Source organism: Rhineura floridana, chromosome 9 (assembly GCF_030035675.1).
Source record: "Rhineura floridana isolate rRhiFlo1 chromosome 9, rRhiFlo1.hap2, whole genome shotgun sequence".
Classification (NCBI taxonomy): domain Eukaryota; kingdom Metazoa; phylum Chordata; class Lepidosauria; order Squamata; family Rhineuridae; genus Rhineura; species Rhineura floridana.
Window position 1 is genome coordinate 84,448,994 of NC_084488.1, and position 26,596 is coordinate 84,475,589.

The 26,596-nt window shown below is 39.4% G+C and overlaps 1 protein-coding gene and 1 long non-coding RNA gene across 3 annotated transcripts in view; one reads left to right on the plus strand and one right to left on the minus strand.

Annotated features, from left to right (window-relative positions):
- The window catches only part of MYOZ2 (myozenin 2), a 33,661-nt gene extending 16,282 nt beyond the window's left edge, over positions 1-17,379 (minus strand). The window contains exons 1-4 of the mRNA XM_061585247.1: positions 17,214-17,379; positions 16,503-16,598; positions 9,808-9,977; positions 4,370-4,499 (exon numbers count right to left, since the gene is read on the minus strand). Coding sequence (XP_061441231.1) covers positions 4,370-4,499; positions 9,808-9,977; positions 16,503-16,578 — 376 coding nt within the window. The 5' untranslated portion in view covers positions 16,579-16,598; positions 17,214-17,379. The remainder of the gene's footprint in view (positions 1-4,369; positions 4,500-9,807; positions 9,978-16,502; positions 16,599-17,213) is intronic.
- LOC133364513 (uncharacterized) lies at positions 104-17,817 on the plus strand. Of its 2 annotated transcripts, none has more exons than XR_009757964.1 (5): positions 104-326; positions 4,012-4,128; positions 4,714-4,815; positions 13,701-13,919; positions 16,729-17,817. It is a non-coding gene; the product is annotated as an uncharacterized LOC133364513 (long non-coding RNA). The 2 variants fall into 2 exon arrangements; XR_009757963.1 differs by lacking the exon at positions 104-326 and adding an exon at positions 3,466-3,534.
- The last annotated feature ends 8,779 nt before the right edge of the window (positions 17,818-26,596 follow it).

Below are 26,596 nucleotides of genomic sequence, written 5' to 3' on the forward strand. Positions count from 1 at the left end.
CAGGACTGATTGGCTAGTCCTTGTGACATCATGAAGCCACCTGCTCCTCAGTTCCCAGAGCAGTTTTTAAAGTTTAACAAAACCTCATGGGGTTTTTAAAAATAATAATAAGGTACAAATCAAATGTTTAATCAGATAGACTTGCAAGGTATTTGAAAAATATTTTTTAAAAGACAGGCAGCCTGCTTGATGCATGGGGAAGGGGGAAGGAATGAAGAAGAAGTGAAAAATTATTGTAGGAGAAGAAAATAAGTGTGCAAGTTGATGAACAAAGGCAACCAGGAAGGAGAACTGAGCTCACCCCACAACAGCAAAAATTTTAAAAGGTACTGACTCCTGTTTGTCCATACGTCATTGTGTACCTAAAATAGCTTTGTGTTAATCCACATTCCATTCAGGGCATGCATCTATGAGAGAGGAAAACCACATTTTAACATGCACTGATCATATTTTCAAAATGTTTAGGTTGACATATAGCTTCCAACTGTTTAAGCACATGCTGGCTAGTTAATAGACATTTAAGTGAACATTAAGTTGCCAAGAAGGCATAAGATTTTTAATATAATTGGTACCATGATTTAAAACATGTACACATGATTATAGCACAATCTTATGTTTTCTCACAAGTAAGTCTCACTGTGTTACTCTCAGGAAGGTTTGTATAGAATTCCAGCCTTAAATAATAAAGCTATACATACATATTGTGTAGAACCCATTATGTGGTGGTCACACAAGTGAGCAAAAGGCTGTGTTCACTTTATAAATTATTCCCCACAAATTAGTCAGCTCTTGTTTTGTTCAACAACAACAAAAGGCTTCTTTGTGGCTCTGTGCCTCTGAATAAAAGAAACAAGCGTCCTTGCAGCAAAGGTTTTACACTACGGTAGAAAATGTTCTGGCAGACAGAGGACCAAATTGTCCTCTAAGTTACTTTTGTATAAGGTTCATTTCATGCTAATATGGTATAATTGGTGCCGTCCGTATCTACTGAAATATATCCCCTAAGAAGCCAAAGGTGTGACACATTTGGACAGGTTTGTTGTGCATGAGATAAGGCTGTACGTGTGGCCTCTCCTGACCTTTTTTAAAAAACTATTTATTACTGGGTATGGTTTTAAATGAAGCAATTAAATGTTTGGTAGATCTTGGTCAAAGAAAGTTATGTCAATATGCTGTAGTAGCATGAAGATATCAGCCAAGCATACTTGAACTGAAAATCTTTTTATTAGAGAATGTTTGGTCACCGATCAATGTACAGGCAATGAAGCAGCATACATCACTCCTGTAGAAGTCAGATGCATGCAGAAGAAATTTTTGACAAACAATAGTAGGAAGCAGCATATAATAAGGCATTAGGGCTTTGCCAGACCAAGTGGAGGGTTTACCACATAAATGCACAATAAGAGTCCTGACAAAGAACTCTTATATTTCATAGCAAGTGCTATAGGTTGTGCTGTTTTAACCACAACCAGTAACTGCTGCTATTGTGGTAGTTGTACAGAACATGGTTTTATTTCTTTATTTATAAATCATGTAAATTTGAAGGCGATTTACAATCGTACAATAAAAACAACTAAAAATAGTTGCACATCCAAGTTGCACAAGTGCCACAAGCAGAGCTGTCTGTATTGTGAGGATGTTTATGCATTATACAAATTAAACAAATAAGTATAAATTTGCTAATTTTGCATATTTGACTCTGGACTGCAATTCAAAGGGTTGGGGAAAAGATCCCCATGCAACATACCAAGTTTGTTTGAATGATTCACAGTATACCATAAAGAGGCTACACTGTCAACCAAGGAGTTGGGTCCCTGATTCAAATCTTATGTCTCCCACAAACTTACCAGGTGACTATACATAAGCAAAACATGTTGCTAAGAACGGGACTGTGGTAAGGATTACTAATTACATGAAGCAATTTGAATGCTCTAAAGTTCTATATAAATGCTAAGTGTTATTGTTCTGCTCCCTTTTTGAATATATATTTGTTATTCTGATTCCATATGGGCCTCCCATTGTCTCCCTTCCAAGTTTGTCTTCAGCTCCACACGTGCTCAGCTCTAGCAGAGTTACAGCATCAGGTTCTCCCTGACCATTCACTCACTCCTTTTGTTATTTAGTTTTTAAAAGCAAGTTGATAATTCTCGGGATGCTGAATTCTGCAATATTAATTTCTGTGCTTGCATTGTGCAGGCTCAGAGTCATGAAATACACTCCACTCTGGCCACAGATAGATTTTGGTTGTTCCCTACGATCAGGAATGCCTACAGGATTTCCTGGTCCAGGTAAACTGTGTATGGATTGGGTCCCCTGCATTGCCCCCTCTGTCAATCTATTGGCAAGAACTCCTGCTTATGTACATATAAGGTGACCCCATAGAGCAGTTATCATCATCATCTTGCTTTCTTACCAGCCCTTCACCAGAAGATCCCAGGATGGGTTACAACAATATAAAATTCATTATTAAAATCAGTTCAAAAACAAATTACAGTTAGAGGAATAGGGGGTCCTACTGCAAAGATAAAGGGGGGAAGGGGAGGATAATGTACACAACTTTGAGCTCCTGAGTGGAAAAGCGATACAAATATATCATGGCATTCATAGCAGCCTCCTTGCTTCATCTGCAACTTTTTATAGTCCTGATATTTACAGCAAAACGCCAAAAAAAAGTTTGCCAACCCTGATAAATAATAACAACCAAAAATATTCTAATATGTAGTTTCACAGTTTTGGTGTCTGAATTACCATGTCTCAGCCTAGCCTACCTCACAGGGCTGTTGTCAAGATAAAAGGGGAAGATAATGTACACAGCTTTGAGCTCCTGGGAGGAATATCAAGATAGAAATATAGAACAAGCAACAAACATGTCGTTTCACAGCTCTCAGAAAAACACACACAAAACATTTTGCCAACCTTTATAAACAAAAAAGTATCCTTGTATTAAAGTACAGTCTTAGAAAGTTTAACTTGCTGCACCTGCAAGGTATTTGCCGATTCATTTGTTTTATGGTTACTGTATATTAAAGAACAGCCCAGTAATAACAAGCAGATCAGTTGTTACTGGGTGGGCGACATGGAAACCCGGGGGGGGGGGATTGCAATATCACATTTTTTTCACAGTAGGAAGGAAGCCTTATTTATTTCAAGGGAATTACTTCCAAGTAAAACATACGAAACCCAGCCAATTGCATTTTGTTCTGTGTTTAAAGGCAACACATTTGGGGAGTGAATGAAATACTGTGGATATGGAGGAAAGTGCTTAAACAAACGTTCCCAAATACTGTATTCTCTTCCCTCCAGCGTCAGGCTAGTAGCAACAATGAACTTCTCCTGTTTTTTCTGCTGCTCTAAGAGGCCTCTCTCCTGAGTCCCAGGTGGGGTGGTCAGCATTCCTTCCTCTGATCGCTTAGCAACAGTGATTAAGTAATTAAGCAACCTTAGCAATGGTGCTCTCCAAATTCTCAGTCAGAGGTCTTTCCCATCACATGATCTTTCTAACATGAGGTGACAGAGATTGAACTTGCAGGCAAGGTATAGGCTCCAACACTGAGCTGTGGTCACTCCCAGTGGCTGTATGCTGCTACTAGCATGGTATAACTGTGCCAGTGTCTGTCCATTACTAATTTAAATGTTTTATTTTTACTATTACCACTGTGCAAGTGCCATATCTCAAGAATGGGGCCCTGTGGCTCTCCAGATGTTGCTGGATTTTGTCTCCAGGCATTCCTGACCATTGGTCATGCTGGCTGAGGCTGATGGGAGCTGAAGTCCAATGACATCTGGAGGGCCACAGGTTCTGCAGCCCTGCCATAGCTGGAGCATTCATACAGCCCTGCATATGAAAAAAAAAGTGTGAACAGTAGTACTTCATGGAAGACAAGGCTATCAATGGCTACTAGTCATGATGGCTACATATTGCCTTCACTCTGAAAGCTTCTGAATACCACTTGCTGCTGGGGAACATAAGTGCTATTGTGTTCATATCTTGCATTTATTTGGTCACTATAGGAAAAATACTGGACTAGATGAGACTTTGGTCCGATTCAGCAAGGCTCTTACATTCTAAATACGGATCCATCTGTTACATAGAAATGATGCATATTGTGCTCCTGAGACTCCATCAAGGTTAGTGGAAGTTTTAGAAAACCGTGAAAGCAGACATCTTGTGAAAACTCTGTCTTTTACACTACAGTTTACGCTACGTCTGTGGCTACCTCAAAGATGTCATAGGTGTTGAGATTCATCTATGCTTCCACTTAAAACTACATAGTTGCTCTCTTCTATGGAGAACTTTTGAAGATTAGTTTTTTTATGTTGCCTGAAAAATGAGAGGTTTGTCTGGTTTAGATGTTCCACAGTGGCTTACCTGGGGCAATGGTTTCAGGGTTTGGTGGGCTCCGTGGATCAGGTGTATTAGGAGGTGTTGTTGGTGCATGTTCTTGGCCAGCTTCCATGCCACTAGCATCCATTTCAATGCACTGTATGACCTCACTGCGCTGCATTTGAAAGGGAAGAAATAGCACAGCTATCAGATGCACAACAGATATGAAAACAATGTCCTGGTTATTTGGTGTTTCCCAGCTGGGAAGCTGATATAGTAACTTGTGTTTAAACTTAATTGTTTTCTGACCACTTTTTTGCTCTTCCACTCTGCTATCTGAGCACCATACACTCGCTCCAGATGAACTAACTGGTGAATTGTTGCTTTAGAGATGTAGAATGAAGGCAACACAGAGATTTACTGGCTTTCTAGAGCCAGAATAGAAAGTATCCAGCAAGCTGGGAATGATTGGCCTCTGGTGCTCCAGGTAGGTGAGTTATCTCTTAAAATACCCTTTTTCCTGAAGCAAAAATTGTTAGATGATGCCCTTCTTTTAAAATGCTGTACTCACTCTCCCCAAAAACAAAAGCAATGGTCCTTATGCCAGAAACCTCTCTAGTTCACCTAGAAGTGCAAAACGATTTTGGTGTCCCTAGTTTTGAAGCTGGGATGTCTGACTATTCTAGGCCTTAAAACCCAGCCACTGCATATTAGTGCCACAGCACGCTGCACATGGAGAGAGAAAGAGAGAAAGCGCTGTTGGGGATCAGGATCACAAGAAAATGAGGTGGGGGAACCATAACATGATTTCAGTTTAGTATCTGTGTTCTGGACAAGTTGGGGCATCCCTTGTGGCACATAAAGGAATTTTGATTTTTTCCTCTCAGCCGTTGTGCACTAATGTATTTGGTTATTTAATTACAGGGATAGGTGGTGATGGTTCCAGTTTGATCGGGGGTCACAATACCCAGGAGAGGAGTTTATCCCTTCCCTCCTCAGCCATGATCTAGACAAATATCAGGCCCCCTTGTAGCCATAAGGCTTTTTTAAAAACAAGTGGTATTCCGTGCTAGTCCTACTCAGAGTAGCCCTATTGAACTTAATAGGCATGTTTAACGTAGGTTCATTAATTTCAGTGGCAATCCTGCTCTGAGTAGGACTTAGCTGAATACAACCCAAAGTTTCCATTGATTCCAATTGGGGAATATTTTCTAAGGTATGTAACTGCACAAGGAGCAAGTTTTAGCCAGATAGTGACTGAGGAGGGAAACATGGTCCCAGTTAGGGATGGGATCTGCATTTCAGTGCTGATTCAATTTTCGCTCCATCAAACCAACTTCCAGTACCGCTTCATTGGGGATTAATGTTCACTAAAAGACCAATTTGGGTTTTCCCCACAAAAATATCAATAAATATTGAATTTTTTTTAAATATACTTTTTCATTGATTTTTTAAAAATATCAATATTTTCCTTGAAAAATCAATGATTTTGAGGGAAATATCAATATTTTGAAGAAAATATTGATATTAATATCAATATTTTTGAGGTGAATTTTTAAAAAATCAGCTTCAGCTGCAGAAAACTGCTAGAAGAAAACCCAATCTATGAGGACAAAAAAAGCAAATAAATAGGAAATCTGGTATCAAATTTGAATTGTGTGAAATTCGAGCACATCCCTAGTCCCAATCAGAATTGACACACCCCACACATGCCTGTACTTATACAAAGAAAACCTGAAGACACCTGGCCTTATTTAGATTAGGGCCAGGTGCATTAGGTGGGAGATTATAACTCTTCCTCCCTTCATGGACCTGATCCATATCTTCCCCCCTTGATTGGCAGGTTCTCTTCACCCTCCTGCTCCTGGGATGAAAATCCCCATCTATTAAAGAATTCTGTTTTCCTTTAACCTCACTTGGGCACCTGACTGCTGGTTTTATTTGCTTTATTCCTATGCAGTGTCCATAAAGAATTCCTGCAATGCCACCTCAATTTGTAATCACAATAATAACCATAGTACAGGCCACTTCATGAAGATTAATGACAGGCTGGAGTTATACATCCTTTCTGTACTGGGTCATTAGTTCCAAGGCTACATTCAAAGCTTTAATCATTGTCTCTTTAATTACAGCTGTCTAAAACGCCAGAACCTTATTTTAGCCATGACATTAAAATGAAAAGGTTTTTAACTACAGGCTGCCTTTGAGTACAATTTTCTTTAGGTATGGGGGGGGAAATGAAAACATGGAACAACAAATCATTTTAAAACAAGAGTCCTCAACTGTTCAGTGTCAAAGTCTCAATATGTTAAAGATGTGCATGGTTTGCCGTCCTTTGCATGCTTACTTGAAAGTAATCAGCAGGACTTTTTCCCAGTTACCTGGTAAGTGTATTCAGGATTCCACCCTTAGAATCACAAGATTAGGTCAGTTAGTTATGATTTGGGCTTTAAAGACAAATTAATGAAGACGTGAGAGGAGAAAATGCACAGAGTGTTAAGCTAGTTCTCTAAAATAGCTCCCACCTAAAAAAGGCAGCAAAGCAAACCCTTTGTCTCTGTGGAATGCAGTGATGTTTTTACTGGCATTTGTTTGAACTGACATGAATAACTTGGTGCTCTGCCATTCATGAGTTATGATCACTTCCCATATATCTGGCAACAAGAACTGTAAGCTACACCACATCAGTGTCCTTTCCATTTTCTAGAAGATTGCCTCTTTAGACCCTTAAGTCTAAGACCCCATTTGTCTGTTCTTGCTCCTCTTAGTTTATGTGAACAACTTTGGTCCTTATATCTTTAGTATATATGAAGTGCTGTTAGTTGCCTGCCATGTTACAGAGGCCTGACCAGCCTCAAGCAGAATTCGGCCATTTAGTGTCACCAGCCCTGTTCTGCAAAATACTCTTCCTACAGAGATTCAGCAGGCGTCCTCACTTTTGACTTTCAGATGTCAATTAAATACTTTTTTTGTGCCAACATGCCTATGCAGTTGTTTAAAATGTTTTTGACTAGCCGGTCATTTTAATGATTGTTTTGTATATATTTTTTAAAAATATGTAGCTGTACACTGCCTTGATATTATATGAGAGGGTTATATATAAATAGGTTTATAAATAAGTATATATATATATATATATATATATATACACACACATCAGTTTAATCCTTTTAGGTAGCTTATAAATACCTCCATGCTTTAGCTTCTTTATGATCTCAAATCTCTGCTTCTCACAGTGGTATTTTCCTTCTTGTCAGCTCCAACAATCTTATCTCTTATTTGTACTCCTTTTATCTTGTTATTCCTTATATCTGGAATGCCCCTTGACATCTCCTGATGTCAGAAGTCTCCATCAGTTTTTGGTTTTAAACCAAGCCCCTGCTCATTATCTTAATTCAGTTCCAATGCCTTTCCTATCATACCCCTTCCCTTCCCAGGCTTTCTTTTCCTGTTTGATTGTAAGCCGGGGGCAGGGCCTTTCTCTAATTTTATGCATTGTTCATTCATTCGCTTGATAGCATTTTAGAAATAAAAAAAAAATCATGTTTCTGACCTATCCACTGCTATCTTCTTTCAATGTCCATGGTTCCTATCTCCTGCCCTTGCTTCAGTTCACATGTGCCTGTTCATTTTTGTGATTCAATGTTCTTGCCTTATATGCTGGTTCACTTCCTTCTGCACTTGCTATCAGAGTCACTGGCCTCTTTGCTTTTCTGTTACCTCTCCCCTCCTGTCCTTCAATGCTGAAATCAGCATGCCTCATCTACACTACCCAAAATGACAATGGCAGCAGTATCTTGTTTTACATTTAATATTCAGGTCTGCAGTACTTCTGGCTGTTAAATAGGACAAATGGTAGATCTTTTTAGCCCCTTGAAACTCTTCTCAGATTGCAGTCAGTAAGCAATTTGTCAATTTCAGTTCTCTCCATTTCTCATTTTTCCCAGTCTGAAATTCAGTTCTTCACATTTCTGCAGCAATTTGCATTAAAAAAAAAACCTCATGCAAATTCTGCAGCATTTTAGTGCAAATTTTCCTAACACATTTTTTGTATGCAGTTTTGACTAATGTTCTTCTGGTATGTTATCTTCACTAATATATTAATTTTTATACACACTCTCCCCTAATCAGGGCCGACACCAGATTGTAGAAGGGCCTTGGGCACCAGACTGCAGTCGGCCCTCGTCAGTGGCAGCACAGCATGATGGCACTCTAATGCGGCAACATGGGAAGTGGTACAGCTGGGCTTATTTTAAGCCAGTGCTGGCAGGGGGAGGGGTGCTGCGTGGGAGGGCAGCTCCCGGTCCACAATCCATGCCAACATTGTGTTGTAGAGTGCATGGTCCATAACCCGATGCTAACATGGATCATAGAACAGGAGCTACATCTACATCTACCCATCCCCAGCAGCAGGGGCACCTCTTAGCCACAGAGGCCCTTGGCCAGTACCCAACCTGGCCGCCTTCTGGCACCAGGCCTGCCCCTAATATATGCATTTATTAAACATTGTTTGGTTGGAGAACTGCATTGCAAAATTTGGATAAGTATGAATTTGATAAATTTTGCTTTAAATGTGAACTGAATTTAATTTCTCTTCTATACCTGGTAAGCAATGCCAGACCTCTTAAAAAACAAATCACCTAAACAAGTTTCCATTGTTTTGGACAATTCCATTTTTTAAAAGGCTTATTAATTTAGCCCAATTTTAATTGCCTTTTTTGGGTACAGCAAAAAAACAACATCATCCTTGCCATTGAAGCAATTGCTTCCCATTAAAAAAACCTTTTGAAGTCAGAGAGATCTAATGTGTGCTTGTAAAATAGCAATAATGAACCTTCTCTAGAACACAACTGAAAAGAAGCTAAGGGGCCTTCTGCATCTGCAGAATTGGCTTATTGTACAATAAATGTGCATCTGTTTCTTATTTGTGGCATACAATTCTCACATCTTCCCTCACGAACTTGCTTCTGTTACAGTGATGTTGCATTTCTGAGTACTCTAAGCAAACTATTTTGTAATGGGAAAAACGTGATACTTCTGCCAGACAGCATGTTCATGAAATGCTTCAAGTCATAGCCATGATCTTGATCCTCCCTGAGATATGCATATATATACATACACATAAACAGAGGTGGGGCCCTGTTCCCAAAGCTTTTAGGACCCACTGTTCAATTCTAAGTCACCATTTTGGAATAAATGCACTAAAACTATAGGTAATCCTTTCACAGTGATACACTATGCATCTTATAACCTGTTAAACTAAATGCAGATCGGTGCCAAGGGGGCTCACCAAGATCTCAATATGCATTCTGTTTTTACTGCCTGCCTCAGAAATATGATTGGGAAAGGTGGCAGTCAAACACCTGTTTCTTGTGACCCATATTGCTGATTGATCAGCTTTATTCACCTTGATAAACTGTGCAGGCTTGTCCTAGGCCAGTCATGCTCTGACACGCTAAACAACAAGAGTGTAAAATACTCACGTTCCTTGGCTTGCTAGATAAAAAGTGAAGATTTTCATATGTGTATTTGTCAGATCTCCTTTGACGCATCTTGAATAGCTGTGCTCCTCTGTTACTAAGCAATGACAATTCTTCCAACATGATGTCTCTAGGGATGCTGACCTTTTTTCCAAGGTCTATTCCAGGTGATTCTACAAAATAATACAAGCCCACATTTCTAAGAAAAGTCTTGTAAATAATTGGTATCATCCAGTGAAAGTTAAGCTCTAGTAAGTCCTATTGATTTCAGTGGGAGGGTTAAACACCTTTCACTCTGGCAAAGCTGGGTGTGTGAGCTCTTAAGCAAGAGGCTATCAGTGGGCCCTTTTGCCCCTGGACTTCTTGAGAATGTGCAAAGGTTTTTCACTTGCCATCACATAATAAACACAGCCAGTCTTGAATGCATCTGGGATTTGGGAAGGAGGGGAAAGGCTCTTACTTCTAGACAGCACCTCTTACTTCATAAATTTAGGAAACCCGCACCTGTAGATCACACCAAAGATTCCTGTTGCTAGGGGGCATGGAAAACACAGCCCCACATGTGCACACTATCAGGTAAGGCAAGGAATGAGTCACCTGACAGCCTCTGGGTCTGAGACCTTTCTCCATGTACCCCTTTCAAAGGAGGTGTATAGGGTGGCAACACGAGAGCAGGCCTTTTCAGTAGTAGCTCCCCATTTATAGAACGCTCTCCCCAGGGAGGTATGCCTGGTGCCTTCATTAACTATTTTTAAGTGCCAGGCAAAACCCTTCCTTTTTACATTGGCTTTTGGTCCTTAATTTGAAGAGCTTAATGGATCAGCGGCCTCTTTTAATGTGGCACATCTTGCAAGACCCATCTTTATATGTACTGATATGTTTTCAGGTTGTTGGTTGTTTTTGATGGATTTATTATTATAGTTGGTTTTAATGGTTATTATTGTAAGTCACCATCGGTTGCTTATTATTATTAGAAAAGCTAATAATAATAAGGATGAAGATGAAGAAATGGGACACCTTCATGGAGAATAGGTCTATCAATGGCTGTTATCCTATGTGGAATCTCAGAGGCAGTATCTCACCGAATACCAGTTGCTGGACAGCAACATTGACAGAGAGTTATTGCTTTCATGCTTGACTTGTAGGTTTTCTGTAGGCATTTGGATGGTCAATATGGAGAGCAGTGTATTGAACATTATGGACTTTTAATAAAACCATATGACTAGCCCTGCCCATTGCTGACACTGAAATTTATTAGTCTTAAAAGAACTTATCTTTAACTGGATCATGTCCAATATTCTTAAAATGGAATACCCAGTTTCTACATTGTTATGGATACTCTGTTCTTCAGACAGTGGTTAAAGGACTGGAACTGTATTTTCCAGCACGAGGCAAACTCGCTATGGATGGTTAGGGCTTATAATAAAACCAGCATGTGTCACAGTTAAGGAACGTATGAAATCAGGCCTAGTTTGGGCTTTGCATACAAACCCCAAAGACCCATTAACATTAAAATGTGGAGTATCCATGTCCCACAATTTTCAGTGACAGTACTGAAGTCTGGATAATTTTGCTTAATGGAACAGATGTTTTCTGCAGTCTACTAGCTGACCATTACTGTTCTTAAATCAGGCATATAAAACTTGCCACCCTCCAGACGAATTCAATCCATCAGTAAGTGTGGTGGCTTACTAAGAACTCAATATACATCCTGTTTTTGCTGTCTGCCTCAGACTGCAGAATAGGGAAATTGTCAAAACACTCAGCAGGTCACAATACACAACTAGCTTGGCAGATTATGAAGGTTTGACTTCAAATATTGCATGCAAGTAAGTAACAACCACTGATGATCAGCACTATATGTTTTCCACAAAAAATGTCTGATTGTGTGCACAGTGCAACCAGTGGTATCCTGGCATCACATACTGACCCAAGATGTCACACTGCTACACCCACTCATGCCAGTGTGAGATTGAACAATAGTGCACAGTTGTTGCATGGTATAGCATTGGGCAGAAGGAGGAAGTATAATGAAGCTAGCACTTCCTAACCACATTACAGCAACTATGGATCAAGCTAAATTGATGCAATTCTATGCAGTCAAGATTTGATATAACTAATAATTAAATGTAACCTACAGTCTAGAGCAGGAATCCCCAACCTTCTTGGGCTCGAAGGCACATTTGGAAATCTAAGAAACCACCATGGGCACAACAAAATACCCATTCCACAGGAGAAAAACTGTCAATGCTCAGAAAGCCCCTCAAACAGGCAAGGCCCCTTAACTCCACCCCCAAACAAACACAGACAAAAAGTAGGTAATCCCCCCCAAAAAATATAACCTTCAAAGCAAGCAAATAAATAAAAGCAACCCAATTTAAAAATATTAGGAGGGGCAGGGGGCTCTGGCAGGTAGCAGTGGGTCCCTGTGGGTGCCCATGGGCATATTGGAGACTCCAGGTCTAGGAAACAGGACTGACTTTTCGTACTTCCCAATCAAAGAATGTCATCAGAGCACTATTAGACAACAACTCTTTTATATGCCATCTCATTTATATAAAACTATAGGATCAGGGTCCCTGTCGTTTTATAGGACTAAATACTATTTTTCCACATATAAATTCTCCTTCTTTTAAAATTCCTGTATTTCAAAAAAATCTGTCTGATGAACCTCAGATCATCCCAAAATACTATACCCTGGCCAGACAGTTGGTATTTTCCACAGGAACGTGGGAGAAACTCAGAATGAATCTTCCATAAAGTACGTTTGGTTTTAGTCTGGCAGTTCTCTTTTGAATGTATATAGTGATGAACAAAACTTGGAAAATGTGTTTTGACTCAAATAAGTTCATACCGCAAAAAAAACAGAAGGACATGCTAAGCAGCATGAATAAACTTAATAAGCTGTGTTAATCAAGGCAATATTATGAATCTTGAAGATTCTAAACTTTTAGGGAGCAATACTGAGATTGCTGAATCAGTCCATGAATGTAAAAGCCCTCTACCAGTGGGTTGTCTCTATTGCCTATTAGTGCAATAGGTCAACATTTCATTGCATTCAGCATGCAGGGTAAACGTGAGCTGCTTCTGCTTTCCATGCACCCCATGCAACACATGCAACACATTTTGCACTCTCAGTGCACAGATCACCTTTCAGGCAAGTGGGAACAGTTTTACAAATAATTCCAGAGAAGTCAGTCGCCCAAAAAATATTTTGCTGACTTGTCTGCCTGCACATATAAAGTCATTTGTGGCATATCAACAGCCACAAATCAATCCCCAGCATCTCCAAGTAGGGCTGGGAGAGAACCCTGCTTGAAATCCTAGAGAACTGTTGCCAGCCAGTGTAGACAGTCTGAGCTAGATGGACCAATGGTCTGACTTAGTATACAGCACCTATGTTCTCTTTCTGTATCATGATCCACTTAAGCCAGCCCAAATTAAAAAAAATTCAGATCTTAAAATATTCCTTTGATTCAGATCTGAATTCACTGCTTAAGACTGTAATTCTAAGCACACGTGCTAGGGAATAAGCTCCACTGAACTTGGTAGGGTTTACTTCTCAGTAAACATACTTAGGATTGCACTGCATACTTTCCCTTGCCTTAAAACTGGGTTGGTTGGGTTTTCCAGACAGATGTCTTATATGTTGCTTGTTAATGAACAATAAATATTTGAACCTGATTAATTCCTCAAACACATGCTACTCTCAGCATTTCTGATTCAGAACTTTTATTAGTTATCTCATGTTTCAAGTGAGGATCTAAACCACTTTGTGTGTCTAGGCAGCTTCCCAGAAATGTTAAGTGTTTCAGCCTTCTGTCAATTAAACATAATTTGAGCCTTCTGTCAATTAAATATAATTCTGCTGTCTGTTTCAATTAAACTGTGCATAGATCCCGCCTGATCTCAACTAAGTGCAAAAAAGGAGGAGAAAGAGAAGAAAAAAGGTGGGAACACCAGGAGGCGAATTTCATATACTGAGAACTCAACACAGAAGGATTCCTATTGACTTCAGTGAGCCATTGCAGGGACTAAACAAATTACTAATGGCGACTAATGCTTATGTTCTCTTCAACTTTTTGGGCCCTTCCCATCCCAGCTTAAAAGGAAAGGTGATCTTATACTCAATAGGTTGTATCCAATTCAACCATATTCAGAGTGGACTCAGTGAAATCAGTGGATTTATGTTTAAGTTGCAGTTCTGTGTGCAGTTACCTGGGACTTACTCCCAGGTAGAGGTGGGTGAATCTGTCAGTTTCGGTTTCTCTGCCTTTCTCATTTTTCCAGTCTTGAGTTCAGTTCTTCACATTTCACCATGTTGAGAAAAAAACAAGCTTTGGCCAAGCCTCCTGGAAAGGCAGGTTACTGGATTTTTCCCTGCTTCCTTGGTCTCTCACAGAGTTTCTGGTATCACAAGCAAACCATTGGTGGAATGTCTTGTCCAACAGGTTTTGAAATACTAACTTCAAAAATACACCATTCTTGAGCTCTTCAGGAAATACTTTTCACATTTAGATGACATAAACTTGTACACAACTATTAAAGTTTATTGTCATACAACATCTTCAAAAACTGATAGCAACATTTCCAGAAAATTCAAGGCGTACTAGCAAAATTGGGAGATACAGTCCTCTATGAAACAGAGTGTGCTTTGTTGATACAGTAGAGCCATTATTGGATGCCTTGATCATTGTTTTATTTGGTTAGGTGTTTTCCCTGTACTGTTCCTTAAACATAAAGCTGCTATTAATTGCAAAGGAGGAGAAAGACAGGTACAATATATGTATCCATCCCTCTCCTTTAGACACTAATAGCAGATTTGGGGAAAGGGTGATTTAAGAGGAAGCTAGAGCAGTAGTAGAACACATAGTTTGCATGGCACTGGTACCAGACCTAACATCTCCAGGTAAGGGTAGGAAAGACCTCTGTTTGAAACATTGGAAAGATGCTGCCAATATCTGCACAGACAATAAAAACCAGATAGATCATGAGAACATAAGAAGATCCCTGCTGGAACAGACCATCTAGTCTGTTCTCTATCCTGCACACCAGATGCCCATGGGAAGCCTGCAAGCAGAACCTGGGCACAACAGCAGTCCTCACCACCTGCAACCCCCAGGAATTGATTTTTGGAGGCATACTGCCTCTGACAAGGGAGGTAGAATATAGAATGTGTCATGGCTAGTATCCATCCAATGATCTGATTTAGTATAATATAGCTTTCTATGTTTCTGAGTCAGAGAAAGTGTTAACTCCCCACCCCCCCGCAAGCACTGCTGTCATAATGCAAATCACCTTTCCCTTCAACAGATAATTTTAACAACAAAAAGTTGTCAAGAGTTCTGATCAGAGAGCTTCCACAGCACATCTAGTTTGATTCACAGATCGTTTTAACACTTTTTTTCTGTCAGTCAGTATGAAAAACCTGGGGCCTGTGGTTCTGTGAGGGGAGTTAGGAATCTCAGAGAGAATAAGCACCCTCACCATACTACAAGTACCACAGTTCTTTGGGAGAATTGGGAGGAAGGGTGGGATATAAATGTAATAATAAATAAATAAATAGCTAAACTGGTTGATAATACTGATACATTTCTAGTGTGGATAAATTTCTAGAAGAGAAAGGCCAGTTTTTCTGGTTTTTGTGTGTGTGTTTTTAAAAGAACAAACCCATCCATTACAATGGTAGATACCTGAGCAATCTAGAATAAGCAAGGGAAACTCTTTATCAATGGGTGAGATAATCTCTTTGTGCTTGCACATGAATGTGAGTGCACATACACTGGAGAATGTTTGGGTGTTTCAGATTTTAGTGCTGAGTTTCAGCATTTGGGGAGTGGGAAGAAGGTAGAGAACTGACTTTGGGGTCTATATATCCTCTCAGTAGTTGTCTTCAAATGAAGACTACATAGCTGCATTGGTTTTGTAACCTTTATAAGAACATAAGAACATAAGAAGAGCCTGCTGGATCAGGCCAGTGGCCCATCTAGTCCAGCATCCTGTTCTCACAGTGGCCAACCAGGTGCCTGGGGGAAGCCCGCAGGCAGGACCCGAGTGCAAGAACACTCTCCCCTCCTGAGGATTCCGGCAACTGGTTTTCAGAAGCATGCTGCCATATTTTCAGCTGCTTCTTGTAGAAATGCTGATCAGTAAAACTAAGCCTTTCAAAATTCTCATCCAAAGATGGCAAAATAGAAAACCTATTGCAAAATGTTTCTTAAAAGAATTTAGTTGGGAACTGTGCCTTGAATGGTTGGATGAGACTACAGGCAGCTTTGAGTGGGCAGAGGTGGAGACAGAAACAGTTTATGTTGCAAATATCCTTGATTGTTTTTAAAGATGGCTTTAAAATTGAGGAGATATACCTCTTCTCTATATGAATACTTCTGTAATATGGAATCCAGACATATTAGCCCCCTCCCCAAATAATATTCCGAAAGCCAATCCCAGGCAGAATGTACATCAGCTGTTAGATTACTTCATTCCTCCACAACAGTTGTTCATCTGAAAATAGCTTTCAAATGAAAAGAGGCAACTACAAAAGGATTAGTTACCATAGGCAGCATGATAGCCCCATGAGATTATTTATGGCAGTATACCCAGAGGCAAAGCTGTAAGAGACTAAATGCTGTAAGATTAAAAAAGAAAGGTTAGAGTGTGACACTGGACATAGTCATAATAGGGATTTAACTCTATACCATTTCTCTGGATTTCCTTCATGATGGCAGATGCTTGTTGCTTCCTCTCTTTGACCATGGCAGAATGTGATAGCATTGTCTGGCGTGATTTTCTTACTAGAGGAAGAAGGGAAAGTCACATTTGATGTTGTCGAGCACCACTGGGTAGCTTGCATTTTTAACGAGAATCTTTGCACTAGGAATTGAATATTATTCTCATTTTTAAATGCTGTGGATTTAACTACAGGTATCAGCAATACATCTTGGTACACTGATGAAAGGATGCATGTTCTACCAACGCTGCAAATGAAGCCCCCAAGGATTAACTGTTTCTTGATTACATGACACAAACTATATGACAATGTGACCTGGGCCTTCTCATTTCCTTGTGTGCATGCTCATCTTCACTAACACAGGCAAAATTCCTTGTATTACCACTTTGTATATTTTTATATATCTTTATATATCCATCTATGATCAACTTCAATGTCATTTTTCTTTCTAGCCTCTAAAACACATCACTTGCAAACATCTTTAAAAGGCTGCAAAGAATTCAGTGAAGTAGTCATCCTTTGAACTAGTATGTTATTAAGCAATAATCTAAAGAAATAACCATTGTGAAATTCTGCAACAAATTGTTATAATACATTGTCCATTTATTGTTGTAAGCTTAGAAGCTGCAACCTTATAGGACAACCAATGTCAGATTATTTCAGGAAACAATACACTTACCTTATTGTTGGGAAAACAGTGATGCTGATGCTTTGGGTGAAGTTTATGGAGTTTGTTATGAATGGGGATGACCTATCTGGTCCTGAGTGGTTTCTATGCTTGTTCTTGGGTCTGCATGATGCCTAGTACCGAGACACACTGGGGACTGACCCTCTCCAAAAAGATTGGCATCTAGCTGACATAAAGTAACTATTTATAGAAGCAAACACTCCAGCCACTCATATCTTCCTGGTGAAAGCAGAGAACAGAAAGGATTCTGCCGCACGCACTACAAAAGAGTGCATATCTCTTCCACAGCTTATTGAAATGTTTGACAGAACGCTTCTTCATACTTGTACAGCTTGTCCCATCATCATGTTTGAGAATGCTAATCTTCATGTTATAACTAGGAGAAAGACATTTTAAAATATGCTCAATTAAATATATGGATGGCAAAGACTATATATGATGGGATTGGAATGAACTAATCTATTACTGAAAGATAAAACCATGTTTCTAAACTGTTTAATGGCTAAAGTTAGTGCCTAGACAAAGACTGCACTTCAAATTCTGCAGAGTTGTGTGCACTGAAAAAATAATTTTGCAGATTTCACTTGGGGTGTGTGTGTGGGGAAAGCATAGGATTCCAGGTCACATTTTTAAAAAGTCCTAACATGATTTTTAATGTAGGCTACTGGAAATGCCAGTTCTAATTTCCCATTTTATCCACTGCTTGTATCCTCTCACTCCTCTGTGCTCAGACTAAAAGGACAATGATATATATTTGCGCTCAACTAGCTTTACCACAGTTTCCATGTTAAAGAAGCTATGTGAGCTTCTTGTAGTTATTGTTACTTGCTAAAACATTGCATTCCATACCTGACACCTCGTGAGTGAGTTGCACTCGGGGAATGGAAAGGGGAGTAGCTGCTTAGGGATCTCAGACAGGCTGTGCCCAGCTATAATGCAGCTATAGTTCTGGAGATCAACAAATCAGCTTCTAGCTTTAAAAAATGAGCTAGTCTTGAGTGATAGCTTGATGTCTGAAAGCTAGTTCTCCCAATAAACACATAACAGCTATATAACCAGACCTGGACTTGTTGCTTTACATTTTTCTACATTAGTGGTTCTTAACCTTTTCTAGGTCACAGACCCTTTGAGAATCTGGTAAACGTTATAGACCCCCATAAATAAAATTTTATTGCATTGGAAATTGCTTTTTTTTTTGCACCCAGTTCATAGACCCTCTTAAGCCCATCCATGGACCCCCTAGAGGTCCACAGACCACAAGTTAAGAACTCCTGTTCTAGAGCAACTGACATGTTAAGTAACCCATCATGTTGAACAAAGAGGAAATTCTTTTAGACATCACAAAATTGAATGTTTTTCTTGACCAGTCAGAATAGTGGCTTTTATCTTCAGCTGAATCACCATTTAATGCCTTGCCTATTGGGTTGGGTTGCTGAAAGCTTCTTATACCACCAGTGTCTACTTCAGCTTCCTGTTTTCTCCTCCCTAAATATAATTCCAAGTTTCTGCATTGACCTATAATGCTCTGAAGCCCTATACAACTTCAAGAGGCAGCTTCTTACCTTGTGTTTTATGGTAACATTTTAAACTTAACTAAGAACTCACTTTAACTATACTATTCATGTGTTGAATTTGATCAGCAAGATCATATACACACCATAGATTTAGAGCACATTTAAACTACATGGCTCCCCCCATAGAATCATGGGAACTCCTCACAGAACTATAATTCCCAGCACCCTTAACCAAATGCAGCTCCTAAGATTCTTCAGGAGCCTTAAGTGTGCTTTAAGTATATGGTGTTCTTGGTGACTGCCCCTCAAATATGGAGCTCTTCATGGAGATTCTTCAGAGCCTGCTCATCATCCTGGGTGGGTGGGATGAGTGAGCACACGTGTAGCAATTTAGAGATTATTATGCCTTCTTTTGAATATATACTGTTTATGTTTTAATGGGTATTTAATTTTGTTTGTTATATTACATTGTGCTTTTAAAATAATACAACTATCCCCATGCTCTCAAGAGGCAATGGGTTAAGAATAAATGATTAAAAACTTATTTTGGCCATCTGTACCTCTTGTCCCCAAGATCTTAGTAGCCCTTGTTCCAGATAAATTCCTAACTTGGACAAACTATAAAATTGGTAGTGCTAAAAAGATCCTGTCCCCACCCTTCACCCTGGAGCTACTCTACCTGAAAACATTCTGGTATGCTAGTTATGTCTTTAAAAATGGTAAGCTAGTTAGAGTTGACCCAAATTACAGCCTGATTGTTCAAACATCTCCCTCTGACCCAACCACTCCATAACCCTTTAACAATCAGATGCCATAGGTTCCCCTAGCACAACCAAAGGTAACAGTTACAAAAATGTTTGCTTCAGATGACCCAGAAACAACCCAGATCAGATGTGGCCAGTTGGATTGGAGTCTATGGAATGACACACTTGAGAGAGGACTATGAAAAACTGATAGCATTGCATTATCACCTTATAAAGAAAACACTATCTTGGTAATTGAACTGGGATATAACTACATAACTTTTGTTCAAAGCATATTTGGGATGTGTCAGTCACAGACCACCAAATAAAATCCCATCAAAGCAGGACCAGATTAAAGTCTTTGTATGCCCTAGGAACTGTCATAATTGTAAACTCCCTCCCCCAACATAGATCTATAGATGAATATTTTATATTGTATAGGTCCCATAATTGTCAAGGATTATCAATACCTTGGCACAGTCATTAACCAAAATAGAGACAATAGTTAAGAAATGAGAAGGCAGCTAGGTCTGGGGAGGGCTGCTATGAGAGAACTAGAAAATGTCCTCAAATGCAAAGATGTATTATTGAACACTAAAGTCAGGATCATTCAGACCATGGTATTTCCGATCTCTATGTATGGATGTGAAAGTTGGACAGTGAAAAAAGTAGATAAGAGAAAAATCCACTCATTTGAAATGTGGTGTTGGAGGAGAGCTTTGAGCATACCATGAGCTGTGAAAAAGACAAATAATTGGATGTTAGAACAAATTAAACCAGAACTGTCACTAGATGCCAAAATGTTGAAACTGAGGTTATCATACTTTGGACGCATCATGAGAAGACATGATTCACTAGAAAAAACAATAATGCTGGGGGGGGGGGGGAAGGGAGTAGAAAAAGAGGAAGGCCAAACAAGAGATGGATTGATTCCATAAAGGAAGCCACAGACCTGAACTTACAAGATCTGAACAGGGTGGTTCATGACAGATGCTTTTGGAGGTCTCTGATTCATAGGGTCGCCATAAGTCGTGATTGACTTGAAGGCACGTAACAACACGTCCCATAAACATGCATCTATACACATGAAGAGGAGGAGGCTGCCCAGTTGCAGTTTCTGGCATATTCTGTAAAAGAGGGGACATGGGATTCTTCATCTTCATGAACAAGCTAGAAGACAAGAAGATGCTTTGTGGACCCAGCTGCTAGAAGCTTTGAGAGAGGCCCTAGGCCCTGTGTCTAATGGATAATCCAGCCATGACAAGGTGTGGGGACAAACCTGGTTAAATCTAAACGCTGGTCCCCAACTAGTTTGTGGATCTTTACAGAATTTCATTGAGCCCTTTTGGAAATTAATCTGTTTATTTAATTTATTATTACATTTATATCCTACCTTTCCTCCAAGGTATATCCTCCCTTCTCCATTATATCCTCACAACAACCCTATAAAGTAGGTAAGGCTGAAGGGATTAACAGGCCCATGGTCACCCAGTGAGTTTCATGGGTGAGTAGGAATGCGTGAAAAATTCAAATTTCAAACCGAATCAAATGTGCACTTTCTGAAACGATATGAGAACCAAAACAATATGAGAGCCATCCTTCAAAATTTGCATTTATTCAAATTTTGCAATGCAATTCACCAAACAATGTTTACAAAAATGCATATGTTACGGGAAAGTATGCATAAAAATTAACATATTAGTGAAAATAACATACAAAAATGCATTATATTATGAGAAATTGCTTGGAAAAATGAGTACATTAATCAAAACTACATACAAAATGTATCTATTAGGAGACCTTGCACTAAAATGCTGGAGAATTTTCATGAGGGGGTAAATGTGAGAGCCAGTGTGTGTAGTGGTTAAAGTGTTGGTCTACGACCTGGGAGACCAGGGTTCGAATCCCCACACAGCCATGAAGCTCACTGGGTGACCTTGGGCCAGTCACTGCCTCTCAGCCTCAGAGGAAGGCAATGGTAAACCCCCTCTGAATACCACTTACCATGAAAACCCTATTCATAGGATAGTCATAAGTCGGAATCGACTTGAAGGCAGTCCATTTCCATTTTCATAAATCCTAAATTGCTGCAGAAATGTGGAGAACTGATTTTAAGATTGGAAAATGAGAAACAGAGAACTGAAATTGACAAAACTTTTGTGGGTATTTGAACCCTGATCTTCCAGGTCCTAGTCCAATACTCTGACCACTACAGTACACTGACTCTTAGTTCCCTTTCCTACATTGTTCTAACATGCCAAAGGCTGTTCACCTTGGAGATCTGCTGCAGATATGGGCACAGTGCAGTGCAAGATTTATACCCTTTTCCCAGGATTTTCAAGAGCCAGCAAGAGATGCATACACACATTTATTTATGAACTCCTGTTCTTGTTGCCCTGAAGCGAGTCTTGGCCAGAGGTTTTTTTTAAAAAAAAAAAGATTGCCCATGCATAGACTCCCTGTAACAAACAAAATAGCAGTCTACTCTAGTTGCATGCTCTGTTTTGCACACTCAGGGCCTTTCAAAATTATTCTGTTATATGATAAATGTGCAGTTGTTAGCTGTTGTGGAGAATCTAAGTGTCTTTCCCCAAGTTAGCCCTTACATTTAGCAGGAAACTACTAATTATGGGGCCAGTTGAAGAGAGAAGCCTCAGCAGCTCTTAACTAGGCCACACTGGACAGACAAGTGATGCAATTACTTTGTAAATTATTTCTTTTAACCACAAATCAGGTACAAAAAAAGATGGAGACATGGGAACACAGAAACACTGAACAAGAACACTCTTCATAAAGCCTGAGAGAATGAATTGTGTACATTCCAAAGAAAACAGTTAGTGTGGAAACAACCTACAACTCTCCAGGCTGTCTTTGCTTTTTGAACATCTCAGGTCTTGCTATGTGTTATTTCTGAGACTCTTTGTGGACTGAAAGACAAATGGTTGCTCAAATATTTCTGATGTCTATCAGATAATGGCCACAACATTTTTAGCACTGGGCAACATCTCTATGACTGCACCATTTTATAAATGGTCTGGGTCTGTGTTGGAATTCCTTTTAAGATGTTTTTAAAGCTTTTTTTTTAAAGATGTTTTAAAGATGTTTTGTTGAACATGTTTTTAAAGGTTTTTGTTTTAATATATTTTAAAGTCTGTTTTTATGATGTTTTAGATTGTTTTTAGTGTATTTGTTTGCTGCCCTGGGCTCCTACTGGGAGGAAGGGTGGGATATAAATTTAATAAATAAATAAATAATAAAATTACTTAAAATAAAAAAATAATGCATTACTTCTCTCAGATGAGGAGTGCTTCCCCTCCCCCTCCAAACACTGTAGCTGTATCCTACCCCTTGCAGCAAAGATACAATTGATTCATTGTGTGAGGTCAGGATAACGCACTTACTAATACTACCAGGGCTAGTTCTACTGAACAAATCTAGTTTTCCAGCCATTTGAAAAGACCATAAGAAGCCACCTGCCACTGTGACACAGCAGTATTGCCACTGTCCTTCTGTAGAATAGTGAAGCACCTGGTAACAGGATGAAATTAAGTGCAGACAACAGAAAAAGATGCTGTATAAGATTAAACATTCTGTCCATGCAGCAGAACACAATGTAGCCTTATATAATAAAAATAATTTGTTTTTGAGGTCTACAATACTGGTTGTTCTTTATTTTAAATAAATGAGGCCTTCTTTTTCTTTAAGTAAGTATTTGTTTCTCAAGCAAACAAACATTTCCCAGTACCTGGGAAAAGCACATTACTTGATGTTTGAGCTTTTATCCAGCTATGAAAAATGATACAATTTATCTCTGTGTAGTCATTTGGCATTAAATAAAGGAACTGTTCAAATCAAAGAAAAAAAGTTACCCAAGTGATTTTGAATAAGCACATCATGAATTACTATTACTGCTGCCTGAGTTTAATATGTATTTGTTTCTCTTTTTTTGCCTCTTGAATCCTGAGGTTTTAGCTAAGCACATAGGCAGAAACATAAGTGACTTCAGCTGAAATGCTGTTGTCATGTCTTATTTTAACTTATAGTTGTCTATATCCATATTGATCTATGTATACAGATAAAATTTATCTAATCAAACTCATCAAACTGACTGTACCTCTCTGGTCATATTTCTATCTATACATATCTAACACTGCTGTGGCACCTCTGATCACACAGTTGCGGCTTCCTTTAGCTGACACTGAGGTCAAGCAGGGGTTTCTTACTTACCCTTATAAAGCTAACTAGCTTGGCTCTCCAGCCTAAGCAACTTATTGCTTACGAGCAGATTAAGATACTTCTTTATGTCCCTAATTACCTGATTGTTTGCCATCTGCAGCCCACCAGCCCACCAACATTGACACTGGCTTATGTCACAGGTAGCCAATGTGGTATATTGTTGGACTGCATCTCCCATCATCCTTGACAATTGCCATGCTGGCTAGGGTAGATGGAAGTTGGAGTCCAAAACATCTGGAGGGCACAGTGTTGGCTATTCCTCCCTGACTTATATTATCGTAGAAGTCACCTGATATTATAATGCATTGGGACAGAGTCAGCTCCACATCCAGCTACCTTCACTTGAATTTTCAGTTGTAATGTTTTCCTACAGAAGCAAGCTCTGAATACAATAGCACCTTCAAGACATTTGCTCCAATTTCATCACTGCCAAGAAGTTGCTGGTGTTATACATTGGTCTGTATTGGTCTGGACTACTGACATCAGTAGGAACTAGTAGTCAGTCACCAATCATCTGCATTCAGAGAGGGCTGACCAAAGCACCCATGATTTCACCATAAGAGGAAGAGCAATTCCTCTTTCCACTAGGAGCTTTGGTTCTTACTGCTTCATGGGCCACTACTGGACATAGATCTTCTAAACCCATACTGGGTAAAAAAAAACAGACAGCTCAGGGCATCAGCGTCTGGAGTTGTTGGTCACCTGCCAAGACCAAGACCATAGCGAGGGGTCTACTTTGAACCCCTAGAGCTCTGTCTGTGATGTTTGGGATGGGAGAATCTATAAGTTTCAGTTTCTCTTCATTTCTCATTTTTTCATCTTTAAATTCATGTCTTCACATTAGTTTGCAATTTAAAAAAAAATAATGAAAATTCATCATTTTAGCAGGAATTTCTTCTAATATACATATTTTAATGCAATTCTGCCTAATATATACATGTGTGTAAATCATAGTTTCCCTACTGTTTATATTTTCAATGTAATCCATTTTTATATGTTATTTTCACTAATAAATGCATTCTTATGCACATTTTACCTTAACATATGCATTTTAGTACACCTGGCTTGGCTGGAGAAGTCCACTGCAAAATTTGGAGAAGTGCAAATTTCAAAGGATGGCTGTGTTTTGGTTCCCAAATTGTTTCAGAAAGAACAAATTACATAGAGTCACCTTTAAATAGGAATAGGATCTAATTTATCCCCATCTCTAGTGATACTGCTGCTCTTTGTTGCTACCATAGCCTGTTCAACTTCGTTCTCTGAGTGCGTAGGCAACATCAAGACCAAGGATAAGCGGGAGTTTCAAGTTTCTTTGCCCTCTGCATCTGGATGGTGTGTCCACAGGCAGAGGACAATTAACAATTGTGACAGTGACAAAGAGGGCAGACCCACTCGGGTAGAGCTCTCCCGAGGCCATCTTCCCCAAAGTCCTCCCAAAACCTGGGACAAATGACAACTCTAACAAAGACAAAAAATGAAGAAACTGAGGTTATCATACTTTGGATATGTAATGAGAAGATATGATTCACTAGAAAAGACAACAGTGCTGGGAAAAACAGAAGGGAGTAGAAAAAGAGGAAGACCAAAAAAGAGATGGATTGATTCCATAAAGGAAGCCACAGACCTGAACTTACAAGATCTATAACAGATGCTTTTGGAGGTCGCTGACTCATAAGTCGTAATCAACTTGAAGGCATATAACAACAACAACTCTATCACATCAAGTTTTAATCATGCATTAATTATATTTTATTATTTATTTAGACTATTTATACCCTGCTTACTAGCTCAAGTTCCTGAGCAACTTCCAAGATATTTGAAGTACAATAAAACAGACAATAGTTACTATGAGTATTATCACACAAAGATAATAGAAGTTTTCTCCTTGCCCATAAATGGCTGCCAAAGCAGCTGGATGTTCTGTTGTTGAGCGACCAGGGCTATGCTAATGCACTGCTGCTGCCTCTCACAGCTGCCAACTCTGGTAGCAGATGCAGATGGTGTTGGGGGAACAAAAGGTTAGAAGCCTTTCCCTGGTCTCCAGCTGCTCTGTAGCTGAATCTCCTGGCCTGGCCAGGGCTGCCAAAGCAGTCAGATGTTACTCCCTCATAGGTCTGGGTTTCCTCACAATGAGTTGGTCCACACAACACAGTAAGCCAGATTATGGCTCAACAAGAGTGTACAAATGTGCAGGCTCCTGGAGAGGAACTCAGATGTGCTTTGCTCCTCCATTGTCCTTCTTGCTGCTGTGCTGTCCTGAGATAAGCCAAGATTTGGTTTAGCATGTCATCTGAACCAGGACTCATGATTTAACTCTCCGGTCAGTAAGGGTGGGAGAGAAATTCAGTTCCATGCACATTTAAAAGTGAAACTACCTAATTTGCACAAGAATCAAAACACAGCTATTCTTCAAAATTTGTACTTCTCTGAATTTTGCAGTGCTTTTCCCAGCCACATAAATTGTACAAAAATGCATATACTGGTGTAAAGTGTGCATAAAAACATATATTTGTGAAAATACCATACAAAAATGCATTACAAAAATTGCTTGCCAAAGGGTGTCATTTATTCAAAACTGCATACAAACTGTAAATTATGATAAGTTTGCACTAAACTGTGTGAATTTTCATTAGGATTTTTTAAAAATCAAATTGCTGCAGAAATGTGAACTGAATTGAAGATCAGAAAAAAATGAGAAACTGAGAACACCAAAATTTACAGATGCGTCTACTCCTACTTCTCACCAGCCATGAGTGTAGTCAAGGTCTCACTAAGTCATAGTTTGGCTTATTGTGCAGTGTGAGCCAGGTTTTTAAGTGCTTTGCTAAAACTTAGCCTGGAACAACATAAAACATGGGTGCAGAACTTTCACCAGGATAGG